We start from the raw sequence: 22,891 nt of genomic DNA on the forward strand, positions 1-22,891 counted from the left end.
TTAATGTCTGAAGTCCTCAAAGCTGGCTTACATCACAGAACGTGTTATTTACATTACAGTGTTATGCGCTTTTTGGGCTGATGTATTTCAGTAGAACTAGAGGTATTTTAAGGGGCTCACAAATTTTTAGACTCAGTTAAGATCTGATTCACTGGTTTCAACTCCTTTGGTTTTGAATGGCTTTTTGTCACCTTACACCTTTTACAGACATTTAGAGCAGACTCTAAAATACTACCAAATATGAGTGGTGGGTTTAAGTTCTGATGTGGTACAAGCATAAAAATATGAAAAGTACAACAGAGTGACTACAGACCAGACTCAATGAATCATATTTACCCTACCCAGCTTTAGATAGCAGACTGAAATGCCTGTACACCTCCTAGTATTATCAGTCACTGAAGACAAAAAGGTCTTTTACCTTTACCTATAGCAAAGAGTGCTTCTTTCCATCATTAGGCAGAAAGACTAAACAGCCATGCCTGTAAATTAAGAGCTTCATCCATGTGTCTGTGTTCAGCTGCACAAATCTTGGCCAATGTATTCAAGCCCTGATAGAGATGTCAGTGCAAATATTGTACTAGCTGCTAGCTCAGATTCAAAGCTACTCTTAACATGCCTGGGGGAAATTATGGATATCCACATAGTTAGATTTATAACACTGATGCATATCAGGTTGTGTCCTTTCAGCAAGGAGTCTATCAAGCATGTTCCTTGCAAATGACTTGTGATGTAGCAAAACAGATTCATCTCCTAAAACCAGACTCACTGAATAACAAAACTGCAGAATTGTACTGCTCTTTTTTCACCACATTGCAGAGTACCTTAACCTGTACAATGATGGTGGCATTCCATTTTCATCTCTGCAGCACTTCACCTGTAAACTTACAGTCCAACTTTCAGTCTGTGACCAGAGGCTCCTGAGTATAAATATTGTTTACCCTTGTATTTAAAAAGACCCTCATTCTCAGTTTTACACTCATTGCATTGGAAGGTTCTGAAAAGATGAGCACATCTATTATGTGGGGTTTTGCAAGAAACAATTGCCAAATAAATTAAGCAACAAGTAGATACTAGTTATAAAAATAGATATGCAAAATTAAAAATATCACCTAGAACTATTTAATTCAGGCTTTTTACCTGTTAGAATTGTGGGAAAATGCAAAAATATTTCTCCTTGGGAAGTAATATTGTTTTCCTGCTTTATATAATTTTATCCAATTCAATCAAAAATAAATGCTGGGTTAGACTTAAGTTTCCTTTTTATATAGAAGCAGGCATCTACTAAATCAGTTCTCCCTAAATATAAAGTTCCTCATATAATCCTAGAACCTTTCAGAGGGAAAGCCTTTTTACAAAAAGTAGTGCACCAAAGTTTAAATAATGAGTTCTTCCTCCAGGAACTTTCACAGTCACCTCATTAACAGCCACTGATTAACACCAGTCCCCCTTCACCAATTTCCTTGGAAAAAGTAAACGCAGCTTCTTGGGTTTAAAGAATGAGAAGGAAGGATTTTTTCAGGACACAATTTTTATCATACATACCTGTTATTGCAGGCACCAGTGATGAGTCGATATTCATTAGCTAAGCAATTATTTGGACATTTTGGTGGCAACATATAAGGCAGGCATCCAGAAATATTAGCAATCATAGTGAGCAGATCAGCTGATAAATGATCTGAAAGGAAGAACCCAGAGAAGCAATTTGCTGTATTGGATTTAGCTGCTAGAGCAGAAAAGGCATTATTGTCAGCTGCAACTACAGAATTCTCCCTCTTCCTCGGAAAGAGCACTTAGTGAGAAGTGGTGCAAGAGGCTGTGTCTGGGACTTAGAGGAAGAGCTGGTTTTATTAGCTGATGCATAGAGAATGAGAAGAAAGAGGTTCAGAAATAGCTGAGATCTGAGGTTGACCCCCTTGCTGCTTCCTTCTTTCCCTGTGTTGTAGTGCTTTACTTGCCTGATCCTTGTGTTTACAACAAAGGTGAAAAAAATGCCATTCAAGTTCAAAAGTATATGTTAAAGAAGAAAAATGTGTGACTGGAAAGATGCAGAAATTTAAAGACTTGGCAGTTGACTATAGAATTCAGTGTTGAGTGGAAGAGAATCAGAATTATTAGCTGGAATTTGGAAGCTAGGTAAAATCAAGTCCCTTTATAGCAGTAGACAGCATGTTATAAATAGATTTCTGATACCACCCAAGATGGGTCTCCCAGTGAGCGTCTGATGATGAGGGACAAAGCCACACTGTTGTGTAAGCTGCAGAGAGCTGGTACCTATTCTCACCTCTGCAGGTATTGAAATATGTGTGGCCAGCTGGAAGTGGCTGTACCCATGAAATAGGAGCAATTTGGTCTAGAGGACAGTGACCCAGCCCATGGCAGGGGGCTGGAACCAGGTGGTCTCCAAGGTTCTTTCCAACTCAAACCATTCTACAATTCTATGAATGTCCTTCCTGAACTCAGAGAACCTTGACATTCAAAGTGACTACAATCATCACATAATGAAAGAAGAGGGTAGAGGTAACATATAACTCTTGCCCTTGTCTCCCCACTGACTAATGCATGCCATCCAGTCCTGATATCTATTTGTTCTGCCCATTCAACTCTGAACTGCTTTAGTCCATTGTTCAAACCAAAATATAAAGCCACAAAAACAAAGAACAAAGGTTCAAAAACCAAATTAGCTCAAAACATGTTCTGCTGAGCAGTTAGAACTTGCACAAGGCAGTGGTGAGAACAGAGGGAGAATATGTTGTTAGACTGGCTACATAATCTTGTCATTATGTGCTAGTAACTTGTGCCAAATTTGCAAATAGAGCTGAACTTCCATGTTAGTTCAGGTTCAAAATTATGCTCAGAGCCCAGTTTCCCAGTTATCTGGGCTGCCTAGGTACAGACTCACATGTTTTCTTTAAAGTCAATTTAGTTCTTTATTTCATGTAAAACTATTCTGTTGTGACACATAGACTGTACAGTGTCTATTCACATTCTGTTAACCTTGTTTCAGTTCTGAAAATTAACAAGAGCTTTGTCCATTTCTGCAGTTTAGAAATTCAGCTTCTTTTGAAATTGCACAGCACAAAAATAATAGCATCTGTGCATGTGTGTATACAAATATATGCACAGACCTACCCATATAGATAAAGATATATTTTTAGTTCTACAAATGTCCTATTAGTTTAATAAGCCAGATATTTCTGCAAGGAAATAAAATAATAACTCTGGTGGGTGCTTTGTTTACAGCACTCTAATGCTTCTATATCTTGGAAAAAAATGTTCTAATACTAAGATAAAACAGTTTGTGTAAGTGACAAAATTAAATTATGGGGGGAAAAAGTCATTGGTTCTGATATTTTGAGCCTTCCAGACTCCAGACAGACATCTTGAAATGCATATCTAATTAACAGCAAGTATTTCACTTAGACAACATTGAATTTTCTCTTTCTTTCCCCATCTGATACAAAAAACCCAGTTAAAGTGGAAATAAATGTGAAACAGCAATGCATTATAAAATTAGTTTCGGAAATAAGAACTTTTTTTTTTTAAAGAGGGAAACACATATGTTGAGAGGAAGTGTGTTTGCAAATGCCAGTGCCATAGTGTGATAGAAGATCAACCACTAAACCCACACTGCTGGGGAAGATAGATATTTCACCCAAAACAAGAAGCTTGCAACACTGAGGATATGCAGTCTGATTTATAGCAATACAAATATACAGACATGGGTTCACAGGGTGCCAATAGTGTAATACTGCTCACCTCAACTCTAAAAACACCACCCACATTCCAGCAAAGAAAAATGTAAACCTATCTGAGGTGTTTTCAAGAACAAAAGAAAGGGAAAAATAAAATAAAAGTGAACTTAACTGAACTTTAATCTAAAAGACAGCATTCAACAAATCAAAAGTGTGGTTTGCCAATGTCAATATACTGTATTTACCAGCTGGATGCAATGAACGTTTGTGCTTCTGGCAAACTTTTTGTTTCAGCACCTGAATTGACATTTCCATTCGTTCAGCTGCTTGGGAAATCTCTTGACTCTCTTGTTCAGGAAATTTTGAGAAAGCCAGCAGTAAGGTAGGGCTTGCTATTCCACTTCCTTGGATCTTTCTATAATTGAGACAAATACAGAAGGTTTTGCAACATATACATGTTTAGAACTTTTTCATAACAATAAAGCTGTCTGTCCTGGATATGTTGTAAGTTTAAGGTATTTAAGGTATTAAGGTATATTTTGATTGAAGAGAACACTGGGAAAGCAAAGAGGAAGGCTGTTTTGTGACTTTGTTCTGCAAGGAAAATTCTAAAAGAGAAAATGTGCTTCTGTTGGACACACAACCAGAGTTCATCTTGTGGGAAGTCTTTAGGATGAGAAAGAAACTTTTGGGGTGAACAGAGCCTGCAGCACCAAGTGGAAGACCTTTTTCAGGATAGTCACAAAAGAGGGTTCCCAACTCACTGCTGTGAGTAGGATTTGCTCTCATGTAACATTTAATACCCAAGACCATCCTCAATCAACTTCTGAGCACCAATTCTCTTTAAAATCTATATATCCACATACACAGTATTTTAAAGGAAGTTCAATAGTCTGGTGTCTGGGGTAAGTGGCCTCAGTTTTATTCCTAATAAAATTTCAATTCCTAATTGAAATGATCATTGTTAAGCATTTATCTTTAACATCTCAGCATTTATCATGTTTAAGATATTGACCAAATAATTGCCACAATATCTTGTGAGACATTAATATCAGTATCTCCATCTATTACATGAGGCAGCTGAGCCACTGAAAGCTTGGGACTTATGTTTTTAAATTTGAAATGCCTTAGGATTGCCACCAAAATACTATCACTAAAAACCGAGAGTGACCTCAGTCTCTACATACAGAGGGGCAACAGTTCTTGCAAATTCTGTCCATATAAAGAGTTAACACTCACAGAGCTCTGCAAATCAGGACTCATTTTCAAATCAAAGGGATAAATCTTTAGGGAAAGCCTATGCAAAAGTGTGGGGATTGTACCCTGTAAAACTTAGATGATCTGTTCTGAATTTTGGAGAGAAATTAACTTTGTGTTGCACAGAAATCTAGTCAGAAAATGGTTGAAAGAGCTCATTCTCATGCTGGAGCTCAAGCACAAAGGAGCTTTCCTCTAATTTATTGCCTATCCACAGTCCAAGACAAATGTTTCATTTCTTTTCCTGTATCTTTTTTTACATCTGTTGTAGATGAAAGGGGAAATATGAAATTCACTTTAACCGTCCAATTTAAGGCAACAGGGTTTGGCTCTTGATGCCATAGGAGTTGTTCCTATCTCACTGCACTGGAAAAACATAATCAGTGTTCAAAAATAGGTCCATAAAAGTATGGTTTTTGAGGTATTTAGTTCAGAAAAACATCCATATTTATATTTGTGTTATTTATTTTGTCCCACATTTTGAAAGAGCAACTTGTATGGTGATAATGCACAAGGTCCTATTGGATCAGATTATCAGTGACATAATCATAGAAGGGTTTGGGTTGGAAGGGATCTCAGGTATCCCCTAGTTCCAAGCCCCCCTGCCATGGGCAGGGTCACCTTCCTCTAGATAGAATCCCTCAAAGGAATGGGGGCAGTGATTTTTTAATTGTGTTGGTTCTCTAAGAAACAGAAAGATTGACATAAATTTTTTTTATTATGAAACTTTTTTCCTGAATACATTATTCACTTCTATTTTTACCTTTTAATTTCATAATGTGTAGCATAATCCACCAGGTTAGAACCCTTCTGGATAACCTTGGTTATGCAGTTATCTTCAATTTGTTCTCAACAGAGAAAAAAATAAAAAGAAAGAAAAAAAGAAAGAAAGAAAGAAAGAAAGAAAGAAAGAAAGAAAGAAAGAAAGAAAGAAAGAAAGAAAGAAAAATATGTTAATGAATAGCATATTTATAAAATATTTACAATTAGAAAATATACAAGTTTCTAATATTAAGGTACAATTTTTGCCCTTTAAAGCCATCTCCATATTTTATTCCTGAAATTTGTGTTGTGGCTTCTGAGCTTTCTAAAAGATAAGGTAGGTGTGGTAAATAAATTCTTCTATAATTTATAAGACTTGGGGATTTAGATTTCCTTACTTGAAGTATAAATCCAGTTATGAACCTGTCATATAGGACCAAACATAATAGGTCCAGCTGAAACATGTTGTGTTCTCTGTATGCAGCTGTGTTCCTCAGGTTCAGATGTATTTTTCCTCAAACTATCCTTGTATTGACAGGCCAAACCTGACCCTCCCTCAGAGGTAACATGAGCTGGTATGAGCCACATAAAGAATTCAAGTCCAATTCAATCAAAATTATGACCTGGGGTTGGGCCAGTTCATGAAAACCCTATTCTTCTTTCTTCACCAATGTTTAATGGAATGATATATGTGAACATAACAATACTTCAGCTGTGCTATTTTGTATAATGCTATTATGAGGCTTAGTTTATCCCTCTTTTGTGTACATGTTGCTTTATAACAAAAGAACCAGTCATGTTTAAAGTTCAACTGCTTTATTTCTATCTGAATTTTGTGGTATGGCCCATTTTTATCTTAGAAAACAAATAATAAAAAATAACAATCAATTATGTACAATCATTCATCATTTGTGTACAATTTAAACTTAGGGGAGCATGTTTTATTTGTAGTACAGTCTGTGCTATTTCTATCATCTATTTTTTGAATAGGGCACTCAGCTCAAGGAAGAGAAATGTGTGATGAGGAGTAATCTCTTCTAGGCTAAATTATACTCTACTAAAGTTTTCAGTATCTAAGTATAGCAGTAGTTATTTCTCTTTTTCACCTATGCATAATAAAATATTCAGATGATTCATTTAGTGTTATCATTTGGATTTCCACTACTTCTGAAAACCTTTTTGAGTATATGTTAAAAAAGAAGTTCGATTTTTACAGGCTATACAATAAGTAGCTCTTTTAGAATTTAATATAGCATATTTTTAAATTACTTTTAAGGGGCTTAGCTCTGAGAAATATAACATGCTTGAAGTATTGCTCATCCTGTGATATCGATTCATACTCTGATGTAAAAGAGAATATCCATTTGCTATACTTAAATTCCATTGTCTCTCTTCCTTTTCTTCTAAGAAGTATGAATTTGGTACCAATACCATGTCTTCAAATATGTGGTTCTTGAGTAATAAACATTATCTTGTACTGTCTCATCAGACTGAGAATCACATTTTATCTATTCTATTTATTTATAGTCCATGTATAGTTTACATATTGCTGCTTTCCTGTGACTTAGGGAAGAATATAAAGAGGAGGGAAAAGGGACTTCTTATATGCAGGATGAGAGCCAATGGTTTTAAACTGACAGAGGGCAAGTTTAGATTAGATGTTAGGAAGAAATCCTTTACTGAGTGGGGTGAGGCACTGGAACTGGGTGCCCAGAGAAGTTGTGGATGCCTCATTCCTGGAAGTGTTGAAGGCCAGATGGGATGTGGCCCTGAGCAACCTGGGCTAGTGAATGGCATCCCTACACAAGGCAGAGGGTGTGGACCTGGATGGTCCCTTCCAACCCAAACCAATCTTTTATTCTTGGATTCATTTTGTATTAACTAACATATGTTAATGTGTAACATAATGTGGTCATTTTAGACCACTTCTTTCAAAAAAATTTGTATGGTAGCTTAAAGTAAAGAACACAGTATGGAAAGAAAACCTGATCTCCTGTTTTGCAGTGATGGTACAAAAAAGATTTCTCATAAGAAGTAATCGTTTGGGAATTTGTTTTTGATTTAATTTTTTTTTTTTGCATATAGTATAATTTTGTTTGTGATTCTACACTAAATTCAGGTGAACACTTTTGTAGGGAATCATATCACCAAGCCTTATGATACAGCTATATAATATGAGATTGTGGTTTGAATTCCTGTTTCTTTACTATCTTTGCCCTAATTTCATGTAAAATCAGTTTCTGCAGATTTCTTTTAAAATTCAGTCTAGTATCTGCTACTCTTCTAGTTTATTTGATTTAACTGATTTAAATTGAGCAGAAGCAAATTATGGTGAAAAGTACAAGATAACGTTTTTTGAACATAAGGAATAAGGCAATCTGAAATGCTCTAAAATCCTCAGAGTGCCAGCAGGAGGGAAGCACCTTTGTGTGCCAGCAGGAGGGTGCCAGGTGGGACATCCTATGGCAACTGCCTCTCACCCAGGATGATTAGAAGATGGGGAAAGAAATCCAGCAATTGTGCTTGGCAATGTGCCATCTGACACATGAATGCCACTAAGAAAGTAAAATCACTCCTAGTCAAAGCAGTGATTGAGATACCCTACACATACAAAGTTTTACTTACTGAGTTTATGAAACTGCAATTTAAAAGAACACCTCCATGGAATAATTCTCAGAGAAACCAGATAGTGTATTTTGCACACAAAAGAGGTTAAGCTATACTGCTGTTGCTAAACTGTCTGCAGCGTCTGTGTATTTTCAGCTTAACAGTAAACATAAGAAACTAACGTATATTTTAGCTGTTACTTACCAAAGATGGTGTCTTTCCCTATTGGAAGGAAAGAAAAGAAAACAGCTGTGAAGGCTATAGCTGCTGAAAATCCCAAAATAATGAAAACTTTCATCTACAAGAAAGAAGAGATAACAGTTGCAAATACATAAAACTTCATCTTCTATTTATAAGCCAGACTATAAATAATTTTCTGTACATGGCAAATTTTACTTTAAAATTAGATTTCCAACCACGTTCTGACTATTTTTTGAAGTTCAAAGTAATTCACTTTGTCTTTTTCCCTTCCTTCCTTATTACTTTTCTTTTACATTTTATTTTACATTCTTTTACATTTTGAGAAGCTTCTAGCCCAATGATACACATAACTTTATTTTATAACATAATACATTCTCCCAATATCAGCAGCACTTAGCTTATACATTAGAAATTCATCAGCATTTTGCCCCCATTCCTTTTGAACTTCTCTGTGCACTAGACTGATTTGATTGTAAGTTAATGATTGCACATAAGATAATGCAGTGGCCAAACTAATAGCAATTAGTCAGACCCTAATCTATGCTCCTATCCATAGATTACTGTGGTATCAAAGCAGCACAGTGAATATGCTTATTCTGCTGAGGAGAGCTGCATTCTCCATTTCAGTACTGGTGCTCTGGCAGTTCTTAGAGCAATGCAAATATATAAACTCTCCGAGAGGTATAATTTTTCACATGCCCTATATTGACTGGAAATTGAAAGATTTGAAATACTTTTAGCTCCATATCCTATCAAAATTAAAAAAACAAATCAAGTCTGAAAATTCAGAAACTATATTGCCCATAGAAATTCAATGTGAAAACACCCCTTCCTTTCACATTTCATGAGTTAATATGATGAATTTCTTCTGGAAAATGTCAAGCAAAAGTTTTATTGTCTGACCTTTTGTCTGCTGAGGAGATTATCTTCCACAGTTCTGTACTTTATCGATGGCAGTAACTGTTCTGAATTATGAAAGCCAAGTACTTTCCAGGGGCCCAGTTTATGCTATCAGCTTTATGCACTGGTACTCACTCAAGCTTTAGCAGTGCAAATTATTTCAAAATCCTTTTGGCCACAGTTATGTTCCCACAAAGCAGAAACTGACGTTAATACTTGAGTTGTTTATTTTTTCCTACTGGGAACAAAAAGATAATTATATCATCAGTTCTTACATCAGAATTATTTTCCTGAAAATGAGAAGCAAAATAAGTTCATATTAAATATATCTCTGTATATATACATATATGTGCGTGTGTGTGTGTGTGTGTGTGTATATATATACACACACAACTTTGCAATTTTGTGTCCAATTTTATGCGTTCCATAGTTTTGCTTTACTGAAACAACCATTTGGAATTCAGATGCCAATCCCCAGGTTGCTCACCAACTTCCTTCCAGTGCATTTTATTCAGTCTTTTTCTCCAAGCCTACCTATTTTTCTTTATTTACACTTTTCAGCCCTATTGCTTCTTTTAAAGTCAGTAGTTTGACCTAAAGAATCTGTTTGGCTGGGGTTTTTTCCATTGTTCTACACAGGCAGAGAGGTCAAGATGAGATATGGAATCAGGACTGAGGATTCCCTCATTCCCTCTCTGCTGGTCACGTCAGAAGATCACAAGGTGGAGCCAAAGATCAGAGTTTGATCGCTCCCGAGGGGACAAGGTGAGCAGGGAGTGGGTAGCAGGGAGCATCCCGAGCTGGAGGCTGTGGTACACCGTGGTGAGACGAAACCTAGGAGCATGTGAACTGACTGTAAACTCCAGGATGTTATTACAGCAGTTTGGGAATATCATCCATAACCTGTTCACTGCAAAGATGAGTGGACATGGTTGAGAAGTAAGCACAGAGCAAAGGGGAACAGACCTCTGCTGGAAAAGTAGGCTTATGCTCCCTGGCTGGAGGATTTAAGTTTGCAGGCAAAGAGTCAAACTTGCAATACCTCTTTATCCTGTTCCAAATTGTAAATCTTTTAAGATTAGTTTCCTTACATAAGAAAGTATAAAGGAGATTGACTTCTTCTGAGGCAGAGCTAAGCATTGAGAAAAGCAGATCCATTCAAAACACCTAATAGAATAAAATGCTCAGACTATATCCTTTTATATACTTCACAAGGTTTAATTTCTGAGAGATGAGAGACATCCTTAAAGTGAAAAAAAGGTTTGATTTTCTTTGCTGTTTCACAGTTAAAAATCAAAGCTTTCCCATTTAGTTCAAAAAGAGAATACCTACATCAAGATTTGTATGAGTGAAGTTCTCAACATTTGCTCATTGGTTGCAATTGAAGTATTTGTCAGCAGTGAGCCTTAAATGTTTACATACAGTAAATTGGTCTGTGATGAAAAAATGGAATGGCAACATTTATTTTTTGTTTTTCTGAGTATAAATATTTAACTGCCCACTGAGCCACAAACACAGTTTTAGCTAAAACCTGTGCAAAGTCTTAATTACACTGGACTCACACAGGCACAGCCAAATTCCCATTCTTACTGGACCTCATTCAGAATCTTGTTATCTAAATCTGATTAAAGAGAATTAAGAGGGTAAATTTTGTTGCTCAGGATCAGCCTTAATTTTTTTAATTCTGAGATTCACATATTGCCATTATAAGTGCAGAAAATTTTAGTGAATATCCTGCTGAATGCACCCCCTTCATTCCAGATTTTCTGTTATCTGTCTGTCTTAAGCCATTCTTCCTGCAGAAAGGGTTTCAGCCTTCATGTCCAGCAATGAAACTGCACACACCAATGATGGTCTGAACATGGAGTACAAGAGCAGTATAAAACAATCTTCATGCTTAACAAAATTCTTGAGAAAAGTAGCAGTGTACCTTCACCATATTAATATTGTTAAATTTTAAATTGACTTGTTCAATTTGCAGTATTCTCAAGATTTAAATCTGCACATGGAGACCAGTGCTGTATCTATGTTCTTTAAAGTTAAAGACCTATAAAATAAATCTCTGAGTTGATAATAAAAAGATAAATTCTGTTCAATGAAATATCCCAAAGCAATAGAATTTCAGATTACTCACAAATATGAATCTCTTCAAACCTATTATGGTATTTAGAAAAATTAACTTATACTCAAAATATTATGCAATTGCAGATGATGTTTGATACAGGAAACAGACACAATTCTATAATCTCAAAACAACTTACATTTGCACTGTAGCAGCCTGCAGCCATGCCAGGCTCTCTGAGGCATCATCAGTTCTTACAAGCATTGGATTAGAATGAGAGACTTCCAACACAAATCTGTGCTGCTGCAGGAGCTATTTTTGATAGCAGATTACACCATTTTGTGGCATTTAGTGACAATCCTGGGGTCTAGCAAAGCGTGAAGGACACTGTTAATATGGATGTCTAATCCATAATAGAAAAATTAGTTTCTAATCTCTTCTGGCTTTTAAAGTTCCAAGAACACTCTTGCAAGAGAAGAGGCAAAAAGTGCACAGAACTGCACAATACTTCAAGAGAAGGAATTTTGCTGAAGTTCCAGTTAAACAGCATAGAAGCAACAGCAATAAGCCTCATTTTAATATGTTCTACTTATTTTAAGTACTTAGGTTTTTTTTCTGGAATCAATTTAATTTTATTAGAAAAGGTTTGGTTTTGTTACTACTCTCTTTAGATAGAGAAGATCTTGTAGAGGTGTCTGAAGCCAGAAATGGGATGAAGAAGGTGAATAGGCACAATCATTCACCGTCTATTCCAGCAGAGAACTAAAGTTCACACAGGTTGAAAACAAACAAAAAAGTATCATTATTTAGGCAACACAAAGCTATACCATGAAACAGCCTGGGTCTGGTAAAAAATTTCATATAAGTTCATCTGAATGTTTTCAAAATTGTATGGAATAAAAATATATTAAGGCCTGTGAGGTACAAGATTTACAACAGAGAGTCTTGAATCACAAATTAAGTATGGCTGGAATTTTTCTTATCCTTTTTTAACAGTCTTCTCCCAGCATTAACTATTGTTTGTGTTTGTTGGTTTTTTTTTTTTTTTTGTGTGTTTTGTGGTTTTGGTTTTTTGCTTGTTTATTTTTTTCATTTTGTTTTGTTTGGTTGGTTGGTTTTTTTGGTTGGTTGTTCTTGTCAAATAAAAAATATAATGCTAAATGTCTCTCAGGACTGTCTGGGTGGCCAGGCTCAGAGGGTGGTGGTGAATGCTGCCCCATCCAGCTGATGGCCAGTCACTGGTGGGATTCCCCAGGGCTCAATATTGAGGCCAGTCCTTTATCAGTTGTTTGGACAAGGGCACTGAAGGCACCCTCAGTCAATTTTCTGATCAAATCAATTTGGGTAGGAGTTTTGATCTGCTGGAGAGTAGAAAGGCTCTGCAGAGGGATCTGGACATGCTGGATCAGAGTTAGATTTGGTCATTACTTACTAATTTTGGTGATGCTGGAATAATGTTCTCATATAAATAATTTTTCTCAGAAGTAGGTGGCTTGTAATATCTACAGAACATGAGATTGTCTTGTTAAAATGTTGATTCAAACCCAAAGTGATATTTTATCTCATGCAAGCAAGCATTAAAAACTCTTAATTACAGGAAGAATCCCTCAGACACTCTAGTGTTTTGGAGTAACCCAGCTTGCAGAACAAAACTATGTAAGTGTAATTTAACTGCAGAGAAGAGCCTACTCAATTTCTTGTGTCTGAATTCATGTGAATCCTGTATATCACTGTTTGAAAACTCTGCCTTAACTAATGAGTAAATTATGATTTATGTGAAAGGATGTGGAACAGATGAACAATTTTTAAGGTCTATAGAAGGTCTGAAATTCAGTGGCCTGAATCAAAAAACTTTTCCTTCTAAAATGAGACAGAAAAATAACCTTTCATCTTCACAGAGCACAGTTTCAGGCCAAACTTAGACTCTTTCAGACACATCATTTTAATTCAAGCTTAATGGTGAACTTTCTGCCTTCTACCAATGCATGGCCTTCTTGTAGAGACCATTGTAATTTTGTATTATGCAGTCCACGTCTTGAATTTAAGGATGGTCAGTAGATACACCATATGTCATGTAGTCATAAAGCTGATCAAATACTAACAAGACATGATCTTTTGTAATTAAGGAAAAAGCAGAAATGGATTTAGCAAAACAAAAACAATGACCACATAATAAAATTATGACAGATGAATTTTAATATTCAGCCTGCTGTGAATGAGGCTCTCAGCATGTTTAGTGACAAATCCACAAAAGAATTTAAAATTCTGGAGAGAATTGAGTATGGTAATGAATTCATTACCATACTCGATTCCGGAGAGAATTTAGTATTTGCACTCCCCCAAAGTGTGCAAATAGTGATTCATTACCATACTCAAAGGATGGCAGATGTTTCTGTCCTGCTTTTGTAGTGAAATATTTCCATGGTAGGAATCATGACAAATGGAGATCTCACTTCAGAAGTTCTTTTGATAGCACTAGCATCTGGACAATGTCTTTGACCTCCTGCTTCACAGGACCAACTTATTGGGAAAATCCTGACAGTGACAATGTTTGCATTTTGTACCCATTATTTGAAAGAAAAAAAGAGGTGGTGTAGTCAAAGAGCTCAAGGAAAGGTGGTGACATCAATGAAGGAAGAGGAACAGGGAATCATAATGGAGAGAGTGTGAATGCTATACCATGACAAGCATTTTATGGTAGTTGCGTGTTCTCAGCTGTTCGAACGAGCTGGGTCAAATATCTCAGTAGGATGGTATTGGCACAGTCCATTCTGAAGAGTGTTACTCTCTCCACTGTCTGAAAACAAAAAGGGCTTTTTTTGGATGTATATCATGCCTGAAATAAGGCATTACAGATGGTTGTGACGTGGAAGCCCCCCTGTAGACTGAAATGTTGCAATAACTTGGAGAGCAGTGCTTGAATTCCTCCTCATACTGAAATGCTTTCTGCTGTTCTGCTTTAGTGACCTGCCTGGTAGTTGAATTTTCCCAGGTATGGGACTGACTTTACAACTTTATTATTTAATTTTTAATTATTTGTTTTTATCAATTCAAAGAAAAAGGCAATGATAGATATTAACACAGTAAAAAATAATTTTGGAGTTGGAGTTATTAATTTGGAAAAAGAGGTAGTAAAGGGAAACAAACAGCTAGTGATGTTTGATGATCTCAAGATGACCACCAGCTCATTAAATGGACTGTTCACTAGACACATCCTACATTATAAACACATTTTGTTAATTGAAAACCACATTTCAAATCTGATGAGTTACTCTTGAACTGTTTCATCCAAATTCATATTCACTCAGGCAAATGAGTATGCTTCAAAATTAATCTCCAAATTTCCATTAGTCTGTCACAAATCAGGAAAGTAAATGATCTGAAGAAGTTAAATGAAACATTCTTCATGAGTGCTGATATTAAGAGGTCACAAAGCACTACTCTCTGGAATATTTAGTGTTCAAGTGAGCCTTATGGCTGAGTAATAAAAACAACTTGGCTATTTGACGTCATGTCAAGCTTTCAAAAATCTTGAGCTGCTGTTTTTAATGCCCTGATGGGTACAAAGCATTCTGTAGCTAACGTAGGGTTTAGAAAACTCTCAGACTGAGCAAACAGGAGATGCTACAGCTTTCTTATTTCTCCAGATGCAAAAGGCACATAAGAATTAATAATCATGCAGCATTAAAGAGTAGCTAATAGCATGAATGAAACCTATCACATTTAAAGGAGCATTAATAAGAATCAATACTTTGTGAAAAATAAGCTAAGGTTACCAAATAAGAAAAGGAACAGAATGTGTATATATAGAAATATATATACACATACTCACACACACACATACACACAGAGATAGACACAACAAAAGAATATATTTTTTTTCCTGAAGTCTTCATACCTAAACTGAGGCAAAAGAAGTAATAGATAACATTCTAGACTGACAAATCAAAAAATCCTCTTTTAATGAAGCCAAATATAAAGTGGTGTCTTTGGAAATAAATTTTATAGACAATAAACATATGATAAGAAAATCTGGAGAAGCTGAGACTCAGGAGAAAGAAAAAGATATAAAGGAATCATTTATCACTGATTCTCAACAGACTTTTCAGGTGAGTACTCTGGCAAGACAAAACAATGTGCATCCCTGAGATATAAAAGGAAAATAATAACAACAACAACAACAAAAAAAAACCTGAATAAACAAATGAAAAAAGAAAACAAAAAAAACTTGTTGTCAATATTTGGAATTGGAAACTGCTACAAGTTCATCATACCCACTTTTAGGATCTGCAGACTGTGAGTAAGCTTTTACAATGTGAGGCTTAAAGGAGTGAAGGTTCTTGGTTTGGTGTGAAAATGCTGAAGTTTAGTATAGTAAGTGGTTGAGCATTTACACTTTAAATAAAAAAACTGTAGGGAGCAAGTTTTCATTTCTGCAGAAAAAGGTATAAGAAGATGAGCTGCACTGGAATTAAATAGCCCTGAAGGCAATGAAATAGAGCATATTTCCCAAATAGCAAAAAAAATACAATTAAAAATTGAAAGTGCTTACAAGACAAGGGTGAAGAAGAAAGAGAAGAAAGAAAGCCTTCTCCACAGAGCCCTGACCACCTAGGCCTGCCTTAGTTCAGGGCCCCTGCATGCAATACCCTTGGGTCTCACTCTCCTGTCACACCCGCTCTTTGTGAGAAGGAGAGCAAACCCAAGAATTTACAGAAAGAACAGCCATTTTTCCCCCTTCCCCTCCACCCCCAACCCCCCCCTCCATCTTCTCATTACCCCTCCTGCAGACTGGTATGCAAAACTTACCTGCTGCCTTTCCTGTGCTCCTGCCCAGCTTCCCAGCCCTGCTCTGCTGCAGGCAGCGGCGAGCTCTGCCTGGGCATCCCCATCCATGATCACCCATCACAGCAGCTCATTGCAGGGCATGTAATGGTAGGTGGCATTTAATTATGGGTAATCTGGGATGGGTGATCTTGTCTGGCAGATCAGCTCATTGCTCTAAACCAGCAGGATGTTTTTGCATATAATTGTAGGCACCACAGTTAGAGAACCATCTATGTCAGTTTTCTCTAACAATGCGCCCCTCGTTTCTTCAGGTATGCAGTTGATCCTTGATGCACAAGATAGCCCTTTCTTCAAAAACAGAAAAAACCAAATCTATGCACAATTCAGATAGATGGCATTTGGCAGCAGAATTTTTTGTCTCCTGAAAGGATCACAGTTCTCTTGAGAAATGATAAAATTTGTGTTAATGAGGAATAAACACTTGAGTGAAATGTCATTTCATGGGAAGTGGCTTTTGTAGCCATAGCACCCTGGCAACATGTAGTCCCAAAAAGAGTTCTAACCTTATTTCATTGGACTGCTTCATGCCCTCAAAACACACATCTGTGTTACTGTAATATCAAGGGCTATAAGTCCATACCATGATTATACTGTGAAATTTTGCAGGATTTTGATATCCTGCATCTTTTTCCAGTTTTCAACAAAGTCATCACAAATTAAAGAGCTCCTTATTCACAAGGCATGCATGGAAGTCATGGATGCCTTTCTCTGGTGCAAGGTACCAATGCCATATGGGGGAGCTTGTATATGAATACTGGAGTCCCTGAAATGGAAAGCTGCTTCTGCAGAGTGAATTAAAGGTGCATGAAACGCACCTTTCATCCGTACTACAGGAGATCTCCAAATCCAGATGAGCCTAGTTACACACAGCCTGTAGCAAACAGCATCTGGCCTGTGCTAATTCTTCAGCTATGCCGAGGGGCATTTCAGCATGCTGTTGACTGGCCAGGGGCAAAAATACATCAGAGAGAATTTTCACAAATTTGCCTTAGGGGCAACCACAACCCAAGTCCCAACCATTTCCTAATATAGTTTAATTTACTTGTATGGGAGTGATGGAAAGGTCTTCACTAGAGAAACAGCTTGGTTTATAAAGGCTGCTCTCTAATCAATTTTTCAAGGTGAGTGAATGTGGCCACTATGGAAGACAGACTCTTCACTGTGTGATGGAATAGTATCAGGCTCTCCTGATGACCACTCTGAAGGGCAAAATGAACTTCCCAGAGCTCTTACAGGAGGACATGATCAATCAATTTGTTTTGGGTATCCATTCATAAATAAGAACACATGGACAACAGGACCAGTAGAAGCTTTGGGAAGTGACAAATATAATGTAATACTCCTGAAGAACCATTTTCCTGCAGAAATTATTAAGTAGGGCCTGAAGTTGAGTGTGTAACTCATACAGACATGTTTATAATCTTCATATATCATTTTAAACCAAATAATATTATGACAACAGGTGGCTTTTTTCAATATACATAAATCTAAGGATGATGTCCATATTCTCTCTTCTCCCTGAGGCGCAGAGAGTTTTAGATGCTCACCTTTTTTTTCAGTTGTTGCATGTGATAGCACCGAAGTACCTGAACTTTCATTAATAAAAAGTCATCACATTTGAGTGCCTGTGCAAGAGAATGACTAGCCAACAGTGCAACACCAGACCTAACAGTCTGTGACATTGCCTCAGTGCTCATTCCCACAGGTTGCTCTGACTCAAGCCAGTTTGTAACAGATGAATGCAGTGGACTGCCCCCTGTTAACAACTCCCCTGTTACTTGGGCAGAGGGGAGAGCTGTTCATAGACAGGGAAAAGCAATGGGGAGAAAAGTGCTGATGAGTGCAAATCTGGTATTTCATGGAGATTTGACCACATAGAAATGTTGACTGCTCTGAATTAATGTCACCTCTTGAGATCTAATCTGACACAAAGAACAGCTTCCTTTCCCCAGGCAGTGAACACATCAGCCCTATTACATAGATGACTTTTATGAAAGATTGCACAAAAAGTTGCTAAATACACCATTGACATACCAACATTAGCTCAATATGCACAAAGTTGCTAAATACACCACTGTTATATCAATACTAGCTTAATATGAACAAAGTTGTTGCCACATGGCAAGCATGTCTTAGGTAACGTGATGTGCTTTGACTCTCAGAGAGAGAGATTAGCACAGGCTGTGCAATCAGGTTAGAACAAGGTACAAGGTGGCAGAAAGAACAGGTGGATCATTTAAAGGGGGAACACACAAAAATGGCAACAGCAATGGGCAGAAAAAGACATAACTTTCCTGGAATTCTGCCTGTGCCAGTCGCAGTAATTATATGGCAGAACAAACCTGCCAGCAGCAATGTTTGTTTTCTGTGCAACAGCCAGGCTGTGGTATACATAATTAGCAAGCAGATGGCTAAAGCCCCACAGGGACCATAGTTTGTGATGACTTTTGCACTCCACTGCTTGTGCCATAACATTCTTTTTAAAATAGTACATGTGCCAGGTCTGGGTAATGGTTTAACAGATGCCTCATCTTGGCTGCAGGAGAGCAGATACAGGAATGTTTCTCTGAGAGACAGGGAGGAGATGTGCATGAAGTTATAGATATTCCAGTATGTACAACCTCACACAGGTGTATGCTCTCTTTGCCCTGAGAATGCCAGGGATATATAGATTCAATGTGGGTATTCAAGAAGGAGAAGTTGCAGAAGACAGAGAAGTCATCTCTTCCCAAAAGATCTCAACACTTTGTGGCTAATCCTGTGCAGTGAACTGACCAGTTTGCTCAGTTTTGGGTACTGAAGATTTTGAAACAGATCTGGAGGCTAGGTGCTGTTTAAGGAAATGCTGCAAGGCTGAGGAGGCATGGAAACAAGATCCCGTAGTTGCATGGGGTCTCTTACAGAAATGTGAAAGGTCTTCAATGAAACATGTTATTTGTTATTAATAACATCCTATTTCAGAATATTTTGTATTGATCAACCACAGTAATTCTCAAGAATAAAATGCTCAGATAATTAAATAGGTAAGAATGAAATGGCAAAGAACAGTTATTCAAGAGGCTTTTCATATGCTTAGATACAATACTTTTGCAAAAATGAAGTTGGGGTCTGTCATTTAAACCTGCTTTATGAGTCAGTGTTAACCTGACCCATGTGTGTAAGCCAATAAGTTCAGGCAGCTTAGCTATGTGCATCCGTACCAGATGCTCTCACTTTGCTTTTCCTCACTAGTTTTTGTTGAGACCTTCAGTAACTTTCTCCTCTTTTCTTTCCAGCTGGATTTGATCTGATTTATCTCCTGAAGTTTCATCTTTCTGTGTTCCCCCCATCGGTCAAAACTTTCAGATATAACTGTCTCATCCTCTCCTTAGAGTGACCTAATGTCTAAGTGAGTTGGATAAGAATACAAATTACAACAAAACAACTCTGAAAATTGATGAAATATTCTGGGCAAGAAATTAAAATATGGGACATTACCATTTTAAGGTCCTTCTTTCCAGCTTTGATCATTTTCTATTACTTTTTGAATAATTTTATGCTTGTAACAAATTTGTAGCAACTTACCTGCATCACCAGGAAATGTCTTACCTGACACCTTTTGACCCAGCCCTATTCAGTTTCCATCCTACTTCCTGCTCCCTCACCCCAGTAACACACTTCCCAATGCTCAGCATTAATATCTGAGAGGGAGCACCCCTCTAATTTTCATCCAAAGGTACAGGTATTGGCCAATTTTCCAGGCAAGGACACTCTCCCTACACTTACCTCTCCAACCTTTACATCCCTCAGTATCATCATGTAGGCCCCTCTTTCAGATGTCACATTCTATTTTCACTTTCCAGCCCTTTCCCATGCTCCCACCCTCCATTTCCTCAGCCTTTCTACCTCCTTCACTCCCTCCTTCTCCTCCCTCTCTGTTTTGCTTAATATTATTTATCCCTACCCTAGTTGTTCTGTTGTGGGTCTCTTAATTGTCAACTACTCTCTTGAATTCCATCACAACTTTGTATAGAGCAAGGAGGGATTTGCATGCTTTAAAATCCTCTGTGCTGGGTAGGCAATAAGTATTTCATGCAATGGGAGTTTCACAGAAGGCAGAGATACAGAACAAGTACTCCTAAGCTCTTGCTCTACTTTTGACACCACTAAGTAAAGTTCCCCCTTTGGATGCACAAAAGCTGCACCTGAATCATTAAACAAGGCTATATATGAACAACAAAGTCCAGCTCTCAGAAGAGAGAAAAGGAAAACAACCTCTTCTCTTTGGGTACTTAAAAATTAACCCACCCATTTCTCTGTCAGGTGCAACGCTGCTAGCCCCAGCTCACAGGCTGGAGTGCAGGCTGAGTACAATCTAGTCTAATGAAAAATAAACTGTGGAGAACAGCTTCTTTCATTTGCAAAAATCGCTACATTTGCAACTAACCCCAGCTAGTATTAAAAATCATAAGAAAAGAATAAACTCTAATACTTTAAAATTTGCCACTGTCTAAACATTTTTTTTTGCGGTTGAAAAAACCCACTTTTTTCCCCAATAACCACAAATTTTCTTCTCTTTTGAGGTGCATACTGCAGAAAGTAATTCAGCTCTGTCATTCCAAGCATGAAGTAGAACAAACCACCTGAAATAGTTAATATAATTTAGTGCAATGCAATTACGTCTATTGCCTGTGAAGCACAATTTACTACCACAGGGAAGTGAAAAAGTCCAATATGTCATAGTAAAATGCACTTAAAGTTGCACATAAATGACACCCTCCTCACATCTCTGCATATTTCTTTTTGGAACCAGAGCTCAGGGCTACACCTCCCCAGATGACTGCCCTGCCTGCTGGGCTACCAAAGCTTGCACCTTCATCTGTGCTTACTTTCCCTCTCCAGCAAATCTGCCTCCTCTCCTCCAGAGCGGCACAACCACAGCAGGAGCCCAAAAAGTGTTGCCATTCACAGCAGCCTCCTGAGACAATAAAGGCAGCTATGGTATTGCCCTCAAGGGCTTGGGCACATGCAAAGAGAAGTCAATGCTTAAGGAGTACACAGCCTCCCAGCTGCCTGCCCTGTCCCCCTGTCCTTCCTGCCCCAGTGGTCCATCCAGGCTGGACACTGAACTTGCCTCTGCAGGGACTGCTGGACCTGAAATGCCAGACTGCCACCCACAATGCAGGTACACTCTCCTCTGCTGCCTCTTCTCAGGGGTAGGTAGCCAGAGAAGAGGGACAGGCAGGCATCTATAAATTTGTCTGCTCTAGGAGCTCACTCTCTAAAAGAACATTTTCCCCTTGGGCCCAGTGCTGCAATCAATGGGCAGTTAAGTGTTGGTGTTACTCTGCCTTCCCCACATGCCAGTACATATTTTAATGGAAATTGCAGCTGCCATGTCATCTTCTGGGGAGTCTGACTGCACTCTAAAATTGCACTGTAGCATCGAGCCTTTCTGCTGACTAAGCAGCCTTCCTCCCAGCTGGCCTCTGCCTACGTGGAGCACACATGAGAATATGTGGGAAATTTGGGGTATTAAGGATGTGCAAATGTTTATAGCCTCTATGACTGCTTTTTCATCCTGTGCTTTCAGTTTAGCTAAGTCCTACTTCAGACTCAATTTTGTCATACTAGGAAACCTCTGGATTCAAAGACTAAGAGGAGGGGTGACTGAAAAGTGTTACCTAAATGAAAACTTACAGGTTGTTTTTGATGACACTGCTATGGTCATTATCTAATATAGCAAGCCCAGCCCCATTAAAGCACACACTGTTTTTCTTTGAGGTTTAAATTCAGGATTTATACTTTTCCTTCTGAATATAAATGTGTTTTCTTCTTACAAGCTAGATATACTAGAAGACATAAAAAAAAAAAAACCTGTTTAAAAAACTTTTCTGAAGTCTCTTTTTCCAAACATCTGCCTGGCAGAGGTGACTTGGTCCTAATGGGCCATATTTTTTCTCTGTTAGCAAAGCAAGGAACAAATCTAGATGAAATTTTAGATTACAAATCTGAATTATGCCCAGCTTTGAAAGCTGCAGACCTTTTGCTGTTTCGTACTTTTCAGTTCAGAATTTCAGCACTAATCTCTCACTGGAGCAAATGTATACTGTGGTCATTATGCCTTTCAGTAAATATCAACTGGCTGCATTTAAGCCACAGAAAATGGAAATGCTTCCAATTCCTTGCTAGGCTCCCCTCTCTCCATACCTTGATTTCCATGGCCAAATTGGTCTTGATGATTGAAGGAAGATGCTGTGAATATGTCCTTTTGCCAGGTGATTGCTAAAAGGTCTGGGGGCTGATCATGGCTCACACCTTGGCTTCCTCAAAGCAACTAGATCAAGCCAACAATGATTTAGTGAATGAAAAGGAAAATTTGACTAAGTCCTTCACTTTTCTAATTCCAAAAGCTTAATTTTATAAAATAAGAAGCGCACTAAAATCACTGATGATAAAATATAAATCTCAAATAGCTGCTTTCAAATGCATTATATTTATTTCATAAATGACAAAACCCCCCACTAATGAGCAATAAATTATTTATTCAAAAACATCTATACAAAATAACACTCTTGGAGAT

At 37.6% G+C, this 22,891-nt stretch overlaps 1 protein-coding gene across 1 annotated transcript in view; it reads right to left on the bottom strand.

The window, feature by feature from the left end:
• TPO (thyroid peroxidase) overlaps positions 1–7,145 on the bottom strand; it is a gene marked incomplete at both ends in the record, with an annotated part of 35,870 nt that extends 28,725 nt beyond the window's left edge. Inside the window, 4 exons of the mRNA XM_084202601.1 lie at positions 1,543–1,675; positions 3,938–4,107; positions 5,713–5,797; positions 7,052–7,145. Of these exons, the coding sequence (XP_084058727.1) occupies positions 1,543–1,675; positions 3,938–4,107; positions 5,713–5,797; positions 7,052–7,145 (482 nt within the window). The remainder of the gene's footprint in view (positions 1–1,542; positions 1,676–3,937; positions 4,108–5,712; positions 5,798–7,051) is intronic.
• Positions 7,146–22,891: the final 15,746 nt, after the last annotated feature.

This window comes from Fringilla coelebs (assembly GCF_963513975.1).
Source record: "Fringilla coelebs genome assembly, chromosome: 3".
In the NCBI taxonomy this organism is placed as follows: domain Eukaryota; kingdom Metazoa; phylum Chordata; class Aves; order Passeriformes; family Fringillidae; genus Fringilla; species Fringilla coelebs.